The 19,395-nt window shown below is 40.0% G+C and overlaps 1 protein-coding gene across 1 annotated transcript in view; it reads left to right on the top strand.

Annotated features, from left to right (window-relative positions):
* Positions 1-19,395, top strand: part of DCHS2 (dachsous cadherin-related 2) — a 127,807-nt gene that overhangs the window by 73,495 nt on the left and 34,917 nt on the right. The window contains exons 4-8 of the mRNA XM_048510090.1: positions 3,731-3,967; positions 7,735-8,751; positions 12,595-12,782; positions 14,578-14,677; positions 17,758-17,915. Coding sequence (XP_048366047.1) covers positions 3,731-3,967; positions 7,735-8,751; positions 12,595-12,782; positions 14,578-14,677; positions 17,758-17,915 — 1,700 coding nt within the window. The remainder of the gene's footprint in view (positions 1-3,730; positions 3,968-7,734; positions 8,752-12,594; positions 12,783-14,577; positions 14,678-17,757; positions 17,916-19,395) is intronic.

Consider the following 19,395-nt stretch of genomic DNA (forward strand, 5'->3'; position numbering starts at 1 on the left):
GACCATTTGGGCAGGAATTTTCCCTCCCACAGACTGAGAAGGGAGAGTGACTGCTCCTTAAAGCTACAGAGCAGAGAAAAAAAAATGAAACTCTTTACATAGCAGGCCTGCACAAGCACAGTCTCCAATATGTTTCTGCACATAAATCCACTCAGGAGCAGCAGTAGCATAGGAGGTTAAGAGCTCGTGTGCTCCCTGGATCTGAGGAACATGGGGTTTGGATTCCCAGCTCCTGTCGCCCTGAGCCTGTAGGGGGACTTGATCGGGGAATTCAGATTAGCCTGTACACTCCCACACTCGCCAGCTGGGTGACCTTGGCTAGTCACAGCTTCTCGGAGCTCTCTCAGCCCCACCTACCTCACAAGGTGTTTGTTGTGAGAGGGGAAGGACAAGGAGATTGTAAGCCCCTTTGAGTCTCCTGCAGGAGAGAAAGGGGGGATAGAAATCCAAACTCTTCTTCTTCTCTTCTTCAGTGAACTACACTTACACAGGTAAGTGCCATGCTGAATTTACTGCTGTCACCTAGCCCTGATTTGGTGAATGAAAACTTTGCAAGCTAAGTCCAGATTGTTGCTCCTTGATTATTTATTCTCACATCATTTTATTTCATCTAAGGATAACTGAAGCTGCAAATGGAATATCTGGAATTGCCACTTGCCACTTTATGTTGAATCATGGAGAAGGAAAATGCTTCCCATAACTAGTTAGTCATATTACTTTAGGAAAAGCCAAATATGTTGTCTTTGGAATATTATTGTATGGGCTATCTTATCATAAAATCCCATCACTATATGAAGGAAAGAGGACAGAAGCAATAAAACTGTTTATTCAAAAAGTATCTGGTTACCGTAATAGAGTTTCAGTCTATTACTCCAGAGTTACAGTAGTGAGTTTTTCACAATGAAAAATAAAAATCCACTTTTCTTTAAAAAGATATTTTAAAGTATCTTCTGAAACAATCATTGTTTTTACAATGGTTTGGCAGTGTTATAGGAAATTTTGCTAAAAGCACCTTTGATTTTCGGTATTTTATCTGTTTTCCATTCTTCTATTTAAGAATGTTTTATCCCAAAGTAGTCATTCATCTGGTAAAGAAAACTCTAGCATAGTTAAATCAGATGTTTTAATTCTTCATTTTTCCAAAGCTGATTTTCATCTCCAGAGAGTTTGTACAAGAAAGTGATTGTGTGTATAATAAAGGCAGCCAGGTTCCAGAGCAGACTTCATTTTTTGCTGCTAGACCTTCTTGGACCACTGTGGAATTTTCTTGTCTTCTGTTGCTTTGCAGTATCTGCTGAAACTCTAGTCTTGGCGATTGCACAGAAGAAAAAAAATCCTAAAAGTTTTTTGTATACTAGTGAGACCAGGCAGCCCATGCTTGTATCAGTTTCACTGAATTACTAAATATTTATTTGGCTCTATATATAATAGGTGAAGATTAAGTATAGAATCTAATATATGATTGATGTATTAATAAAACAAAAAAAATGATTCCTAAGTATTGTTTGAATTAAATGAAAACATTCTTTGTGACTATGAGGAGCACTATTCCAAGATAGATCTGTGGAGATACTAATATGTTCTGGAGAAGGCATGGTGGATATTGAATGGCCTAAATATAATATAGGTGCTATTAATATGCTCACTGTAGTTTCCAGAGCATTCAGGGTGCTCTTTTAAAAATAAGTTTAACATATCGTAGAGGTATTGCTTTCGGGAGCTGTACAAATGCAGTGATCCCAATTTTGCCCTGCAGTTTAGTTAATTGTGTTGTTTAGAAACATTATATTCATTGATTTTGATAACTTCTTCCCTAATTGACTGAATGTAGCTAAATAATATGCTAGTTCTCTAAAACTAAATTGCTTCTGAACTAATTACTCCAGGAAATATGAGGACTGAGAGCCATTCTAATCCCATGGAGGGAATGGTGGGATAACTGGATTTTAATCCCTACTTGGCCATGGAGTTTCTGCATGGTTTGAAAAAAGCTATCCTACAGTTTAATTAGCCCATATACCAAATGGAAATAACTGTAACTCTACTTCACAGGGTCAAATAAGGGGGAGACTGAGTTTGCACAGCAGAGTCTGTTAGATGTACCGAAGGCTGCATAGAGCCTGCAAAGCTGTTGAAGCTATGGACAGACAGGCGGAGACATCTATTTTATCTGGGTGGCTGGCAGAGATATCCAGTGGGCCTTTCCCAATAAGATGGTGTTTTGCTGCTGAACTTGCTGTTTAAAGTAAAGTTGGTTCAAACAAATTACAATAAATTCAGAATACTTACTTTTAAGTCCTTCTTTCTGCACGGGCGGAATAGAGCGCCCCGGGGATGGCAAAAACTTAGTCCCTAGGGAAGCATTCGCATAGGCCGCCTCGGAGTGTCCTGGCCGCCCCAGAGCGGCATGAAGCCGCCGCTTTAAACTTCGCTCATCGAGCAAGGTTTTTTTTTAAAGCAGCATCTTCCCGCCGGCGCAGTGCAAACAGCACCAGTGGGATGATGACGCTTTTCCCGTTGCCTCAACTCACCTCTTCTTCCAGTGTCACTCTGGAGGGCTGGAGGGATACGCCCACACTACCCCCTTGAGGTCAGAGGGTAGCGTGGGCATGTCCTTCCAGCGCGACTCTGGAAGAAGAGGTGAGTGGAGGGGACTGAAGGAGAGGCAGCTCCGTGCGGAGCCGCCTCTCTGGCTGGAGAGGAAGTTGGGGCTGCTCTCATTCTACGATGTGAACAATCCCCAAGCCTCCACCAGCATAATTTATGCCGGTGGAGGTTCGTTTCCACCACCGTGCAGAAACAGCCTGAGATTCAAAGTGCACAACAGAATATCAGAACAATGTAGTCACATAGTATAAGACGTTCATTAAATCAAGCAGTAGACCTGTGATTACAAAATGATAAAATAATGTATGTATAACCAGTATAAGATACCCCTTGGCATAAACTATGTAGAAATTGGATTACAAATTTAGAAGACAATGTAGCAAGAATAAGAAAATAATGCTGTAAACAGGGCAAATGCTGTAATGCTGTGAACAGGCAATTTCCTATATAAAAATTAACTTATGACCATTTCTGTTTTACAAGTTCTGTGGAACGATAGATTGGCGGGGGATGTTTTCCAACCCTTCTCAGGAAAACTATTACTACATGTAAAAACCATTAGTACATTCCTGCAGTTTACCTGATGACGGGTATGGCCAGTGGTGGAATGCAAAAATTTTAATAACAGGCTCCGAAGGTGGTGGGATTCAAACAGTGGCGCCGCCGCACACACGCACCTGCAGTCCCTATTGGGCAGGGAGGTTGCTTTAGTAACCCCTTCTCGGAAAAAATTAGTAACTCAGAAAAAATTAGTAGCTCAGAAAAAATTAGTAACCACTTCTAGAGAAGTGGTGAGAACTGGTTGGATCCCACCTCTGGGTATGGCCCAGGTTGATGACTGGTATGGCCCAGGTTGTTGTTGTTGATGATGTTGTTGTTGTTGTTGATGATGATGATGATGATAGCGTACAGTTACATTTTACAAATGTCTGTGTCTGTCTAACTTTAATTATGTTGTATTCCCTAAAGAGTTTTCATGAACCATTACACCCCCCCCCCAAAAAAAAAAAAAAGGTTCTGAGGCTACCATTAAAATACTTAAATGTTGCACTCGAATTTAAAACTTGTCTGGGTGGGGAAGAAGTATCGATGTCCTCTCTAATTATATTTTTCTCCTTTGCAGGAATTATTTATCTGATATCAGCTCTCAATAATGTGGAACATAGCAATGTGCAGTTGACAATCTCTGCTCAGGATGGAGGTGGTCTTTGTTCAGTTGTGAATGCAGTTGTGACTGTGAGGATCCTCCAGACTGCCATGGCTCCTGCTGTATTTGAGCGATCACGCTATACATTCTCCATCCCTGAAGATATCCCTGAAGGCAGTGTGGTGGGAACAGTCAAAGCAAGGGAGCCTTTGAGTAAGTAGCCTTGGAATGCATTCAGACAGATTCCAACACCTTCTGATTGCTATGGGCTGGAAACATATGCAGCTAATACTGTTACAACTGTTATTTTATCTTCTTTGCTTGCCAAACAAGCAGAAATCAAAATAATTAATACTAAGTCTGAAACCAATGAAATAGCAGCTAATTGAAATGAGACCATTTTCTCAAGTGTGTTTGATTCAGTGTTTCCTTATGGTTTCTTGGCATTAAAATCACACAATCAAACATTAGGCTTCTTTTTTCTAGTTACAACTGTGGAAGCTGGTAAGATGTGTTGGGCACAATCCACATGCACAGTGAGGAGATTCCAATTCATGTCTCTTGCCCATGCAGGTGGATGGGCATGAGCACAGACTACGCAGTAGGATGCTAGGAGGAATAAGAGATCTGTGGGCTGTTTGGGTGGGGACATATGCAGTTCACATAGACCTCTTATGCCTCCAGTGCTTCTTCACAATGGTTAACTATGTAGCTGTGTACAATTGTAGGCAGTCCATGGGCAGTAGAGTTGCTCTTTTGAGACCTGTCAGAATAGGCTGGGGATCATGGTGGAAGTGGATTATTTGTGCATGTATTCAAAGTGAAGATGTAGTAGTAGTGACCATGCAGGAAGAATTATTTCTTTGTTTATTTACAAAATGTGTATGTACTGTTCTTTCCTCAAAGGGCCACCGAGGCAGCTAACAAATTAAGTAAAACATATTAAAACCACATTTGAAAACTATTAAAACTAGCCACCCCAAGTAACACACATCATTAAAACAATTAAAAACAGTGAAAATACATGTAAGGACATAAAAACAACAATTAAGATTCTGGGCAGGAAGAAGGGATCATGGCAGGAATGCCAAATAAAAAAAAAAAGTCTACACCCACTGATGGAAGATGGCTACAGAAGGGGATGGACAAATCCCTTGGTGCCATTGACTGAGAAGGCCCTCTTTTGTGTTTCAACTCACCTAATTCCAGAAGGTGGGTGCACCCAAAGCAGGGCCTCCAAAAGTTGACCATAGTGGTCAGGAAGTGGTCCTTCAAGCATGTTGGTTCCAAACCATACAGCACTTTGAAGGTCAACACCAGTACCTTGAATTGTGCCCCAGAAGCCCTCCGGGGGAGGGCGGTATAAAAATGCAACAATAAATAAAAAAATAAAAAAAATAAAGAAGCAAATTGGGAGCCAGTGTAAATGAGCCAGGCCTGGAATGATATGATCCCTACAATAAACTCCAGTCAGTTGCAGTGTTCAAGGACAGCCCTGCATAGAGTGCATTGTAGTAATCTAATTTAGATGTAACTAGGGTGTGCCCCAAAGTGGCCAGATCTTTCCTGCCCAAGAAAGGCTGCAGCTGGCTAAACAATCAAAGCTGGTAAAAGACTCCTGGCCCAACTACCATCTGCTTATCAGCAGTAGATCCAAGTCCAAGAGCACTCTTAGTCTGCAAGCCCATTCCTTCAAGGGGGATTTAACCCCATTCAGAAGATATACCTTAAATCCTGAGTCAGACCTTCTTCCCAGAAGTGGAACTTTCGTCTTGTCAGAATTAAATTTACTTTATCACCTGCATTCTCTTCAAAACTGCCTCCAGGCACTGGTTTCAAGGTTTCTATAGCCTCCCTGAGATCAGTTAGAAGTACAAGATTAATGTTTATAAATAGAATGCTGCTTATAAATTGTAAAGCTGCCTCCCCACCCCCACAAAACAATTTGTTTTCAAATGTTAGCATCTATGAAACCTTTGCAAAAAAATTCAATTATTCCTTCATTAAAATATTGATGGTGCTAATAGCTAGGCTGTATAGGCAGTTAAAGCTATGATAAATGCTTTCTTAAGACATAAGTGTTTTGTTTTGTTTTTTGCTGGGGGGGCAGCAGAAGCATTTAATATGATAAAAATACAATGAGATTTTCAGCATAATAATTGAGGATTTATTTTGTGAGTCAGCTTGGAAATTTATAAAAGCTCTTGGTTGTTGTATGGAACTCAGTTTGGGAGGTTGGAAATTTACAGTTTGCGTGTTATTAGCTTGTGCATTACTAGCAGTTTCTAATTCAGCAGCATCGGTTATGGTGAAATCTGAGTCGTCCTTGTTTTCAATACTGACTTGTTCCTAAGGTGGTATTAATAGACTATTGTGGATTTTCCAGGCTGTGTGGCCATGGTATGGTAGTTTTTGCTTCTTAGGAAACCACAACAGTCAGAGAATTCTAGCCTTGAAAGCCTTCAACAATGTATTGCTATAGTTTTTGGTTAAGAATTCTCTTTTGTCTATTCTGGGATTTTTAACTTCAGCTTGTGATGAAATGAAAGCTAACTCATGAAGAAGTAATATATTGAATGTAGTGGCAAACCTTGGATTCTCATAGGGATATCTAAGGAGTTTTAGTTTCTCTACAGCTCAACATTCAATAAAACAGAGATCGTTGTGTATGACTGTCCAAGTGGATACTGGATTACTAAGTACTTTGAAAACTGCCCCTTTTTATAGCCCTCCCTTTAACCCTTCCAGCCTATTTTACTGATTTATCAAATTTTGAGTACAGATAGGCCTTTACTAAGGCACATCTGGATACTTTCCAGTTGGCAATGGTCAGAAGTCTTTATAATGAGACCCATATAATGAGTGAGACTGTTCTTGCAACCCTAGATCCATTGAGGATTCTTTGGAGCCCAAAATTTTCAGTAGATTGTGAAAGATATCTTGGGAATATTTTATCATGATGCTCAGGGAAGTCAGACCAGAACAAACTGGTGATATGACTTGTAGATAGAAATAAAGGGTCACACTACAATTGGCCCGAGTTATAAAGATACAATCAAAACATTCTCATGCTGGATTGATCAATGAAAGTTTCATAGGCTTTACTCTGTATCATTCCTTATAATAGTAGGAATAGTAAGTTATTATTGATTCTACTTCTTTTAGCTATAAAGCTTGTGTTTCAAATGCTTATTATGTATTTTAATTTTCTAGTGGAAATTTTATGGATTTTACTTGATACTATGATTGTCTTGTTTTGTTTGTTGTTTTTATTGTTTTTTATGGCTTTGAGCTGATGCAATAAAGAACTACTAAATAAATAACTATGGATACATCATTATTTCTGTCTTTTGTCACTGCAGAGGCAAGTATATTAATCTCATAAAATTTTACTAAGGTTTTTAGCATGTGGACTAGCAGTATTAAACATTCCATAATTTCCTATAAAGCGTTCCTTTTCCTATCCTTAAGAGGCTCTATTTACCTTCCCCATACTTTAGGTATTTTATAACCCCACAATTTGTACTCTGGTTCCAGGTTTTTATCACTCGTTTCTAACAACAGCTACACTGAGGTATTAAAATTGTATGCAGTTGAATGTTTGTGTGTTCACTTAGTATGGAATTCTTCTGTTTAGCTTGACCTAGTTGGCAAAACATTTCAGCATACATTATGTGAGAGAAATGATATTGATTTCTTCATAAGGTATAATATACCCATGGGGTGAAAATACAGATCTTGTAAATGGACTAGCATTTGAGTAGAGTCTGTAGCGTATCCATTTCTCTGCTGCACTCAAGAGATATCAGCAAGGAAAACAAGGGCTCAGGAAACAAACATCTCTAAAAGGGTCTTAATTGTTCAGCTCAGTTAGGACTGCCATGTCATATATTTTGCAGACATTCAGGGGTGTATTCTGTTAACTGGAACCCCTAAACAACCAGACATCTGATTTTATCTGTGCTTTCTCCCTCTTACAGATTTCTTGGAAACAGTTTCATACAGAATTTCCTCTGGTGACCCTTATGGAAGATTCTCTATTGACTCTCAATATGGCATTATCCGCACCAAAAAACAGCTTGATCATGAAACTCATTGTCATATACTTCTTACGGTGCAGTCACAGTTGGGGAACTCCCCTGTCTACAGCAATGCACAGGTTAACATAACCGTAATAGATGTCAATGACAACCCTCCAGTGTTTGTTACAGAATCCGATAAGATAAGTATATCATATAGCACAGTGTCTGGCACAGCTCTGTACGTTGCTCATGCAGAAGACAAAGACAGTGGGCCAAATGGAGCAATCAAATACTCTATTGCAGGAAATCAATCAGGTGTTTTTACTATTGATCCAGATCTTGGAGTGGTGTATCTTTCCAGGACTCTGGTTGCTGATAAACAGAAAGAGTACACAATACGCATTGCAGCTGAAGATCATGGAAATCCCCCCCTGAGTTCTTTGATGATCCTGTCTGTGATTGTTGATGAACAGAAGGGACTCCCCACTTTGAGTTTTGAAAATTTGATCTATCATGTGGATGTCAGAGAGACATGTCCCATAGGTTCCATAATTCTTCAAGTACAAGCCCAGACATTAGATCCACAATCTGTTCCTGGGCTTTTTGTATATTCTTTAGAGCACAGCACAGATTCTACTTCATTTAGAATCAACCCAACAACAGGCAGCATTTACCTACGAAATCCCTTAGACTATGAACTAACCCAGTTATTCAGTTTTAGAGCCTATGTTACTACCCCAATGGCTAAGTCAGGACAAAATGCAAGTACCTCAGTCATTGTTAACATCCTTGATGAAAATGACAATTCTCCCGTGTTCATGCGTGATGTCTACTTTTTTGAAATTGAAGAAAGTTCACTACCCCAAGGCGTGGTTGGCACAATTACTGCAGTTGACAAAGACTCTGGGAGAAATGGGCAGCTCTCTTATTTCCTCTTATCTGATGGAAAATATTTCAAGATCAATTCCAATACAGGTAATATATTTTAAAATCTTCCCTGTGTTGTTATAAAATATATAGTCTCTTCCTAATAGGAAGTGATTGAAATATACTTATTTTGTAAATAAATGTGTTGTAAATTTAGAACTGCAAGCAATTAAGTAAACATATACCCAAAGGAAGGAACACTCTGACTGATTTTACTTTTTAGTGGCTTTCTGTGAGAACTGGAGTTTTAAATAGACTTGGTGATTTGACAAACCCAAATCACAGAAAAACTGGAAAAAGCCATATTGACTTTTTTTCAGAGTTTTCTTTTACCAATAAAAAAGTCCAGGTGCATTCAAAAACCAAATATACCTGGTGCCGAAAAAGTCAAATAACATTCGGCATTTCAGCTTTTTAAACCTTCCTCCCCTCCATAGCAATTTTCCACACCCAGCAGGACTTGGGAGGCAGTGGAGGTGAGGGAAAGGCAGAGAGAGATCTCCATGTGACACTGAACTCCATATAATACATGGAGCATCTATCTCCCACCAGGGCTTGAAAAGCAATGGTGGGGGAAGGGTCCCCCACTGGATCTGTCCCCTGCTGATGCTTTTCAAGCCCTCTATGAAAGTGACAATGGGACAGTCCTCTCTCTCCCCACTCCTCCATTTCCCAAGCCCCTGAGAACTTGGCAGGGAAGAACTGAAAAAACTCATGTTCAGGTTTTTTAACCTGGATATTTTTAGTAATAGCCAAATTAAGCCAATGGATGCCAATTTTATTTGGCTTTACTGAAAATTTCCAGGTTAAGAAAACCCAGACCTGAAATTTAATGGTTTTTTAATTGGTGCTCATGCCTAGTTTTAAATGCCATTAGAACAGAGATAGTGAGGTTTGACCATAGTGGTCTCCACCTGACAGACTAAACCAGGGGTCTGCAACCTGTGGCTCTCCAGATGTTCATGCACTACAATTGATGGGAATTGGAGTCCATGAACATCTGGAGAGCCACAGGTTGCAGACCCCTGGACTAAACCCTAAATGCAATTAGTGCAGATAAGGCTTGAGATAAACAGGAAAAGCAACATTTGTTGAATGGAAGGAGGTTGTTCAGCAGAGACTTGAATTTATACCTAGATATAATACACAGCTTTTGCTGAGCTCATTAGTTATAGTGGCATTTTCCGGATGGACATAATATCCCAGGGGAAAACCAGGATCATACATACTGGGATGTTTGTATCTTGGTTTCTCCTTCTGCACAGCTGCCCGTCAGCGTGTTCAGGCCGAGTTTAGTTTCCAGCACAGCGTGTTCAAGCCGAGTTTAGTTTCCAGCACAGCCCTGGTTTAGTTTCCAACGTTGCCGCGCATGCGCAAACTGTCCCATTTTTCTGACGTTCTGATTGGTTGCAGGTGGCGACGCAGGAAAATAGACCAGTCCGCCAATTTATCTTTTTTTTTAACTCTGGGATAAGGGAAATCTTTCGGGGCGGGCCTGAGTTAGACCCGGAAGCCATGCAGAAGTCATGGCCGAACTGGGATGTTTCACCTCCTTATTACAGGATATATGGTCCATGTGGAAAATGCCAGAGTTTCAGTTGCCAAAGTCTGGGTGCAGAGAACAGTTATCAGCCAAGCTTGTATTTTTCAGATGAATCTTTAGTATTTCTTGAACTATAGGAATGGCACAGTATAAGTGTGAGCTCCTTCCAGAAAATTCAGTTCTTTAGCTTTCCACAGAAACTAGACTCTGAGACACCACATTCTCCTCTTTAAAGTGTTTACCATTTTAACCTGCTTATACTCTGAGACAGGTTCCTTCCAGGATCCCTTTCTGAAGGCATAGCCCCTATCTGGTGACAGCTGACAGTCTGCCAGAAATTTTTCTCCATGTCTCACTGGTAGCCTTCCATGCATCTTTATTGGCTATTAGCTGTTAGCTGCTCTGCACATACAGCAAACAGTAATAAAAGGGATTGATGATTGTCAGAAAGGTGCAGAATCTTTGCCTATCTGTCACACCTTTGTACAACGAATCAACAAGATATGTAGAAGATTTGTAAATATCATGCATAGATATGTACCATATTGCGAAGGGCAGATCACATGCAGTGCCCCTAATTTTTAACCTATAGCTTTAATTAAGCAAGAATGAATTAAAAACGCTGTATCATAAGATACAGAGTTAAAAACAGCCAGCAAAGACAATTAAAATTAGTACCAGTGGGCACACTCAAAACTTTTGCAAAAGTGCAGAGTCAGATGACAAAGAGTAGCTCTGTGTTCTCTTATATAAGTTGCAAATATAAAACCCATCTGAGCCACTGACTTTAGGATTGATTCTAAAGTATTTGATTGTATTGTCAGTCAATACCTTCCATGTCAACTACATCTTTTGAATCCATTAATTGGACTTCTCTTGATTGCAAGCAATCTCCTCTCATACTTTTAGGTACCCTGTGGTACCTGATTATGATTCTCCCTGGTCTTTTCACCTCCTTTTCCAGTCTGTTGTCATGTCCTCCTACTGTTGACTGATCTGCATTGGTTTCTTCTAACATTAGTTCTTGGTATAAAATTTAGCCTGGCTATGTGATGTTTGCTCCAACTGTGCCATGGTCACGACTTGAATTCTTATCTTTGTGGCCCCAGACATAAATGAAGGACATTTGTGTGAATATCAATGCAGTCCTAAAACTTTTCTTATGAGCTTAGGGAGTATAATTCTGTTTAGGGTTGCAGTGGATTATTTGGATCCTGCCTAGAATTTCCACACGTACCAAAAAGAGTGAACATCCGCAAGTGCTGGAGGATAATTTCCATCAACTTCCTATTCTTCATATTGTCGAAGGCTTTCATGGCCAGATTCAACTGATTGTGGTGGGTTTTCCAGGCTGTGTGGTTGTGTGGTGGGTTTTACGGGTTGTACCAGACCATGACCACACAGCCCACCACAACCAGTTCCTCTTCTTTAGCAGCCCAAAATGATCCTGAAATGTTGCCCCTAGGATTAGTGGGTTGGGGAACTAGAGATCTCCCATAGAAAGGGGAAATAAATGAAAATGCCCCTTACTTGGCACTCCCAGAAATTCTAGGTGGGATCTTACACGTAACAATTGTGTACAACAATTGTAAATAGAACACGTTCATTTGAAGGTGAAAACTGTAAAGTCAGATGCCCAATCCAAGATAAATAAAGTCTGCTATTTTAACAAGGTAAAATAAAATGCTTGAAATTCAAGCAAAACGGAATGTGGAATGGAAATCAAGCACAAGTGATGGAACAGCTGGCAAGAGAGTCATTTCATTTTACAGATGTGGAACCTGAGACTGCACGCTGCACAAAAGCTGTAGTATTCACCATCTGGAGAATAAGTTAAAAAATGGCTACTAAAGATGACTCTGGAGAGATAATGGCGAGATCAAAGCAATTTACTACAGTTCCATCACAACAGTTTTTTTAGGAGATACCCACAAAATTGAGATGAAGTCCAGATGCTTAAGCAAGTGATTGCAATTCTGTGAAATATCCTTTGTCTTACAGAAAAGAGAAGGAAAAGCTTGCTAGTTTCCAAAGATGCTCTGATCTGAGAGGTCCCTAGTATGTGAAAAGTCAACCAGTTGGCCAAAAACTAAGACAATGCTCATTCTTTTCTTCCATAGGCAATGAACAGACAGCATTTGGGCTTTTTTAGAATGTGAAATAAAATGTTGCTTGGAGTGCAGTGAAATTATACTGACCCCAGGGATTCATAAGTCAGTACTGAGTAACAGGTTGTTTCAAGGTGCACATGCCAAGTGGCAGATGTAGCAAATGGAGTGTGTTTTGTGTGACTTATTAGAGTGTGTTGTATACTGCCCATCACTCTGTTTCCTTTACTTGTTTTTCAGGTGAAGTTATAAATTGGGTTGCATTAGACTACGAGCAGCAAGCTCACCACCAACTGGTTGTACTAGTGAGTGACCATGGTGCTCCTCGACATAATGCAACAGTAACGGCCTATATTTCGGTTACTGACCTCAATGATAACCATCCCTTCTTCCCTCAGTTTTCTTCTGGGGCAGAGTTCAGCTTGAAGGTTAGTAGTTGTTGCTTTAGATCAGTGGTGGCGAACCTATGGCATGCGTGCCACAGGTGGCACTCAGAACCCTTTTTGTGGGCACGTGCACTGTTGCCCCAGTTTGGGCACTCTGCAGTGGCATAGCACCAACGGGGCGAGGGGTGCACAATGCACTGGGCGCACGCCCCTGCAGGGACATGGTGAGAACATTCTGGGGGTGTGGTGGGGGTGTTTTGGGGCATTCCAGGAGCGTTCCAGGGCAGGGCAGGGGCAGACGGGGCGTGGCAGGAGTGCAGGGCACACGCATGCCCCGGACACAGTTTCCCCTTTCTCCACCCCTGGCACTCGGTCTCTAAAAGGTTCACCATCACTGCTTTAGTTTTGTTTCTGACTTTAAAAGTCACCTCTGTTACATAGGTGGATTTTGTTAATGTGAGATCACACTGTAATGAAAATATTTCAGCAGCATGTACAATCCATCCAGTGTGGCTATTATACTGGCATTACAGGGCAAAGATGTGTCTCGTCCTGAAGCAGCACTCAATAACTTTATTAATTTGTTTTTAGCACCATCTTGTGGTGACATGTTTGAACTGGGAGTGAAGTCTGGCTAGAATTTGAGACATAATTAAGTATGTTTCACAGGGTAGCGCTGCTGAACACAAGTTCAGTTGCACTTTAGATACCAACAAAAGTTTCAGGGTACAAGCCTTTGGAGCTGTGACTCTTGAAAGCTTATACCCCGAAACTCTTGTTAATCTCTAAATTGCTACTTGAATTCAAATATAACAGTTAAGGAAATGTCTGAGCCACTAGTCAGTCAGGATAATTTTTTGAGAATAGTACTCTTTTCCTTGTCCTGTGATTGGCAGTCATAGCCAAGTTCTCAAGCAGAGTTAATAGTCTCCCCCTTTTTTCTTTTTCACATCCAACCTCATGAATAAAGTTTGTCAGTGTGTTGTTTTATTTTGTTGGTGTAAATAAATGTTGATATTTTATTCTATACATATTCCATAGTTGATGTTGAAAACTCAGATTTATGCATGTGTTTTTCATGGAAAGAAATTATTTTGACTTGCAGCAGAAGTCAGGGTTTAGCTTTGTAGGCAATTCAGTTATTTTGGATATGTATGGAATTAAACTTTCTTATCTGGAATGTTTATTAAATCACGTATTCTCTGAATTGATTAAAGATCGCATTTCTTTAAACCAGGGGTCCCTAGGATGCTGAGGCCACTTTGGGCTTATGCCTAGCAGGGCTTCTGATTGGCCACCGAAGATCTGATTGACTGGGCAGATTAATGGTTTCAGCAGCACTGTGGTGTTGGTTTTATTATCTTTCACTCTTTCTTAGTTTATTTCTAAAATTATCCTTCTTTCCACCTGCTCATTGACTTCCTTTGTGTGTATAGCTCTGCCTCCAGCCATTTTGTGGTTGTGCCCACCACCCTGTGTCATAATTCCAAAGGTGCCCAAAGGTTTGGGGACTCCTTTATGAAAGAACATTATTATTTTTTAAAGCCATACTTCAATTGTAATCAAATAAAATGAATCTCTTTGGGAGATCCTATTTTTTTCAGACTTAGCTGTTAAATGGCATGGAAGGTCAGGTTTGAGAAGTGGCCAGAAGGTGGCAAGATACAGGGGAGCCATAGAAAGAAAGCTGCTGGGTATCAGTGGTAGGGGGTCTTTTAGTGGACCACTCAGTGCCAAATAGCATTTAGGATGAAGCTGCTTCTTTTCTGTCATGAATTTAATTTTGAAGGCTTTGCAATTTGGAAAATTCAGTTGTAAACAAAGTGTTTGCAATTAGGTACTGGAAGGGCAGCCAGCAGGGACACTCGTTGCCACTGTATATGCCAAGGATCTTGATTCTGGAAACAACGGAATGGTGTCATATTCATTGTCATCAGGTAAGAATTCTTAACTTGTCAAGTGCAAATATAGCAATTAAGTGTAATGTATGGGACAAAATGGCCAGTTTGTCTGTACTTGTGCTTGGTAAGCATGGATGTAGCTTTGGTTTCAGACTTTTCCTGTATGGCCCATGTGCATATCATTTTCAGTTATGTACATCCTTGCCTTTGAAAGGTCACTTTTGAATCCCTGGATATTTGCTCTTGAGGGTTTCATCCCATTTTTCTTCCTTTACAGACTTCTCAAGGGAAGATAGCAGTTCAGTCAAGAAAAAAATGGTGATGTTGATGGTGATATTAGGTGTAGCTTAGGATTTTGTTAATTATAGCTAAATGTTTTTGATATTGCAGTGGAAAAATGATCTTGTCTTTCCCATGATTAACTTGAAATTGTCTTATATCTATTGGTTTAAAACTGGTCAAAAGATAATCTGGACAAACACTGGAGCTTGCATTCTATAGATCCTGTTTCATCCTTCATTTAATGGAATGTTTGTCAGATAGTGTTTTGCAGCAAAGTTGTTTATCTTTACTCTTGCTATGTGAAAAATGTAGTAAAAGTAGGAAGGGAAAGGGGCATTTTAAAGCCTGGCTTTAGTTTATCTGAACTTATTTTCCAAGCATTGTAAATCCAATATATGTCTTTCATTTCTTCTGAAGTTATGTACTCATACTCATGGTACTTATACTCATGGTATAAATTTTATTCAGGAGTGAACTATAGCAACACCAAAAAAAAAAGAATTTTGAATCTCAACAGTTAGAATAATTTACTTGTTTTAAAGTAATGCTATCAGACTTGTGCCCTGCCCTGGATGACCCAGTCTAGCCCAACCTTGTCAGATCTCAGAAGCTAAGTTGGAACAGACCTATTTAGTAACTGGATGGGAGACCACCAAGGATATTTACTTCTGTTAGTGCCTTGCCTTGAAAGCCCTATATGGTTGTTGCTTTCCAACACCACAGCAGATGTTCTGTCTTGGAAGAGAGTAGCCTTGCTTCTCCCCCCTCCCCACATATAACTGCAGGGAAATCTCATGTTGTGAGCAGCTGCATGGGTTTACTAAAGGGCTGAGGCATTCAGCAGACTTGCCCTGTGTTTAGTATAAACAACACATGTGTGCTGCTGGCCCCAAACAGGCCCTACAGTCTGCCAGCAGTGCACAGGCATCTTCCAGAAGACTTGCAGGGATTCATGGCTGATGATACAAAGATTCTCTAGAGATCTAAAATGTGTGAGTTAATCTACCCACCTTGGAGTCCTGGGGTGCCCACACTGAAACTGTTTGGGGGTGGGGCCCAATTTCAGTGCTTGCCACGGGCGCCATTTTCTGTTGCTATGCCCTGCCAGAACTGGGTCCCATATGACCAGTTGTGTTTGCTTTTTACTGTTGATTAGAGACATAAGTATATGACAGAGCTGTTCTGGGTCAACCTTTTGCTGGCATTGACATTCAGGCTCAAATTGCATGTAGAAGATGCCTTAGCAGACCAGGTGTTCGGGAGCAGCAGCAGCAGAAGGCAATTGCTTTCACATTCTCCATGTGAGCTCCCCAAGACATCTGGTGGGCCACTGCGAGTAGCAGAGTGCCGGACTAGATGGACTTTGGTCTGATCCAGCAGGCTCTTTCTTATGTTCTTAAGATTTGTGATAGATTACCCTACTTTTTTTAAAAAATGCAGCCACATGAGAAGAGAACTACCAATTTGATTGGGGAAGACCTTGGTCACTATACCTTCCCAGCCTTTCTGCCTGTGCTGTTTTCTCAATTGAAATGCTCCTGTACTATCCCCTATTGCCATTTTCTCTGCAGAGCAGGGAGGGAGAATCGCCTTCTGATTCCCTTCCTACCAGGGATAGAATGGAGGGATAATTTAAATAAATAAAACAGCAAAGTGGAAAAAGTTGAACATGCTCACGCGCTTTGTTATTTTTCCAGTTAAATTATAACTTTGTGCTTCAGCCATATTTAGTGTAAAAAGAGAAGTAAAGAAAAAGGAAGGAGTCTTCATGGGACATGTCAAAATATTCACCCTCCTGACATGGAGCCTTTGTTTCTGACTCCCATTGCTTGTTGTTCAGTGTTGATGTTCTAAAAGAACTGCTGGTTGGCCCAGAAGAGAATAGTTTTATGTGATAGATGACATCAGTTGCCTAAACTCCCAATTCAGGAAAGTGATATATAATAGTGCATAAAATAAAATTGCTCCATTGACTGTATTTCAGCTTGAACATTGTTTTTCTTCCCTGGTCGACCATTTCCCCCATGAAATAATTTTAAAGCAAAGTCAGGAAAAGCCATTTTTATGTGGGTGATATGCTGAGTTTTCGCTCAACATTTTATATTCTTTTTTCACAGTGCACAATGCACAAATGGGTATTTATTTCTGTATCTTATAACAATTGGCGTACAGGTTAAGGGAAATCATATTTTTTGAAGTATTTTGTGCATTTTATCTTTTTCCCTTTTGGATATTTAGAACAGATTTGTTATTAGAGAAATGGCTGGAATAAAACGCAAGAAATCAGGAAACCCTAAGGGCAAGGTGACTGGCTTTTCTGTAACATAAGCAACAGTGAAATGGATGTATCTTGAAGCGAGCAGACTGGAAAATGAATAGCAACCAAATTGCAGCGATAAGAAGGGCTCTCACCATATCTGGAGTCTCCTGAGGCAACCTTATGCAATTGGCTTGCTGGGTAGAGTGAAACAACTCTTCCTTATTTACAGGAAGTCCTCTTTTACATTGTGGATAAGCAACTAACCCCAAAGCAGTCAAACTGGAACTTTTCAGACTGTCTGAGATTAGTTAAATAATTGCTCCTCAGGCTGAAAAATCAGCGTTAAGTGTAGCTCTCTCTAAAGCTTAGATGATGACTGCATAGCCAGTCAGACACCTGTGGAGGTAACACTGTACATTCTTGCTGCTGTGGGACTTGAGAGAGAGTACAGCAAACAGAAGAGGAATAAGATTTTGGCAGATGAGTATTTAACACGTGAGTATTTAACTAGGTACTGTTGAAATCCAGTTTTCGTTTATGTGCAGCTCTATTAATGGTAGCATATCTTTTCTAGGAGAAAGTTTAGGTCACTTTCAGATCGACAGCAGTAGTGGTGAGTTAAGAACTACTGAAGCTATTTTGTATAATTGGAGGTCGGCCTACCGAATGGTAGTCACTGCAACTGATCAGGGAATCCCTTCACTTCAAGGACAAATGCACATCATTGTTGAGGTAATGGCTTAAGCAGGAATTCTATTTGGGCTACAGGGAACATCTTCAGCAAGAAGTAGAAAAACAAACCTGTAGTCTTCCCCCCTCCAGTGTAAGTGTCTCTCTGCTGAGTGGGTTGTGAAAACAGGAAATGTGTTAACAGCCCTTAAATATGTGAGCCATTAACAGTGGCCTGAATAGTTATAATTTCTGTTCCATTATGAGGAATTGCTCAGCAAAAGGAAGAAAACTGTAAACTTTTTAAATATGGAAGACAATGCAACATGAACATTTAGCTAAGATGCAAAGAAAGTTAACTGTATTATCTATATTAGATTGCTTCTTTATCTGTTGGTGCTGACCTGATTAGATATTTTTTAAAGAAGAGTTCAGGATCTACCAAACTGTTCCTCTTTACAACACAGTTGTTGATTTGCATCCTGACAGACAAACCACAAAGGCGTGCAGGTGTTTAAACATGCACTGTGTAGCTTATTTAGCTTGCCTCACACCAAGGCATAAATTCTGGCCAGCTTTGATTTAATGGTATCCATTACCTGTAGATTTGCTAATTTCTCAATGGTCCATTTGCAGAAAGAGTATTCATGCTTGGAAATGTTGGCAAATCTCTTGACTTGTAGCTAACTACCAGAGAGTGCTAAATTGTACCACTGAATAAAATAACATTTATGACTTGACATATATCAGCGTATCATAGGCTCTATTAAAGAATTTTGAACCTTTGATGGTTTGCCACTTTGTTTCTTTGTGAGCTGGTCCATTCCCACTTCTAGACTATCATTTCCCCAGTTATGGATTATCCTTCTTCAAGCTCTGTGTTAAAGACTGAGTATTGCTAAAGAAATCTATATCTGAGCTTCAGAGCAGTAGAAAAATTCTTCTCCAGCTCAGTTTGGAATTGAATTTAGCAAGCTTACATTTTTTATGGAAATTAGTTTGTTAGGTTTTTTCCCAAGCCCAGTTCTGAAATCCAGTAACCCTTTTGTGCAGCTGATTACATTATTGGAAGTTCTGCAGGATTTCCCATACCCAGGTTGACAGGTAAGTGGATGGGAAAGAGCAATTTTTCTTTGTCTTGGATTACAATCGAAACTGAATTCTCAGTCCTGGTCTCAGATTGGATAATGAGTCAAAGTGTGTAATATGTGAACCTGGTAATTATGAATTTTACTTACATCACTTATGCATTGCTAGACAGTCATTTCAGTTAGCTTTAAAGAATCATCTAGTTTTTCTTAGTGTGGCTGGTGGAAGCATTTCAGGCTGTTAGAAAGATCCTTACCACAGCAATTTCTGTTGTGATTTAATAACCCTTCCGCAAAATCAATTGGCTAATTAAACTGTTTATAGTTTGTGTTGTGCTTACAGCTCAGGATCTCTTTGGGCTACTAGGCCACTGCACAATTATAATTAGAAAATTGGACTATAATATCCTTGGGAATGTAAACAGTTGTGATTTCTGCTCATTCTTTGAGGGATA

The sequence above is a fragment of the Sphaerodactylus townsendi genome, linkage group LG10, assembly GCF_021028975.2.
Source record: "Sphaerodactylus townsendi isolate TG3544 linkage group LG10, MPM_Stown_v2.3, whole genome shotgun sequence".
NCBI lineage: Eukaryota > Metazoa > Chordata > Lepidosauria > Squamata > Sphaerodactylidae > Sphaerodactylus > Sphaerodactylus townsendi.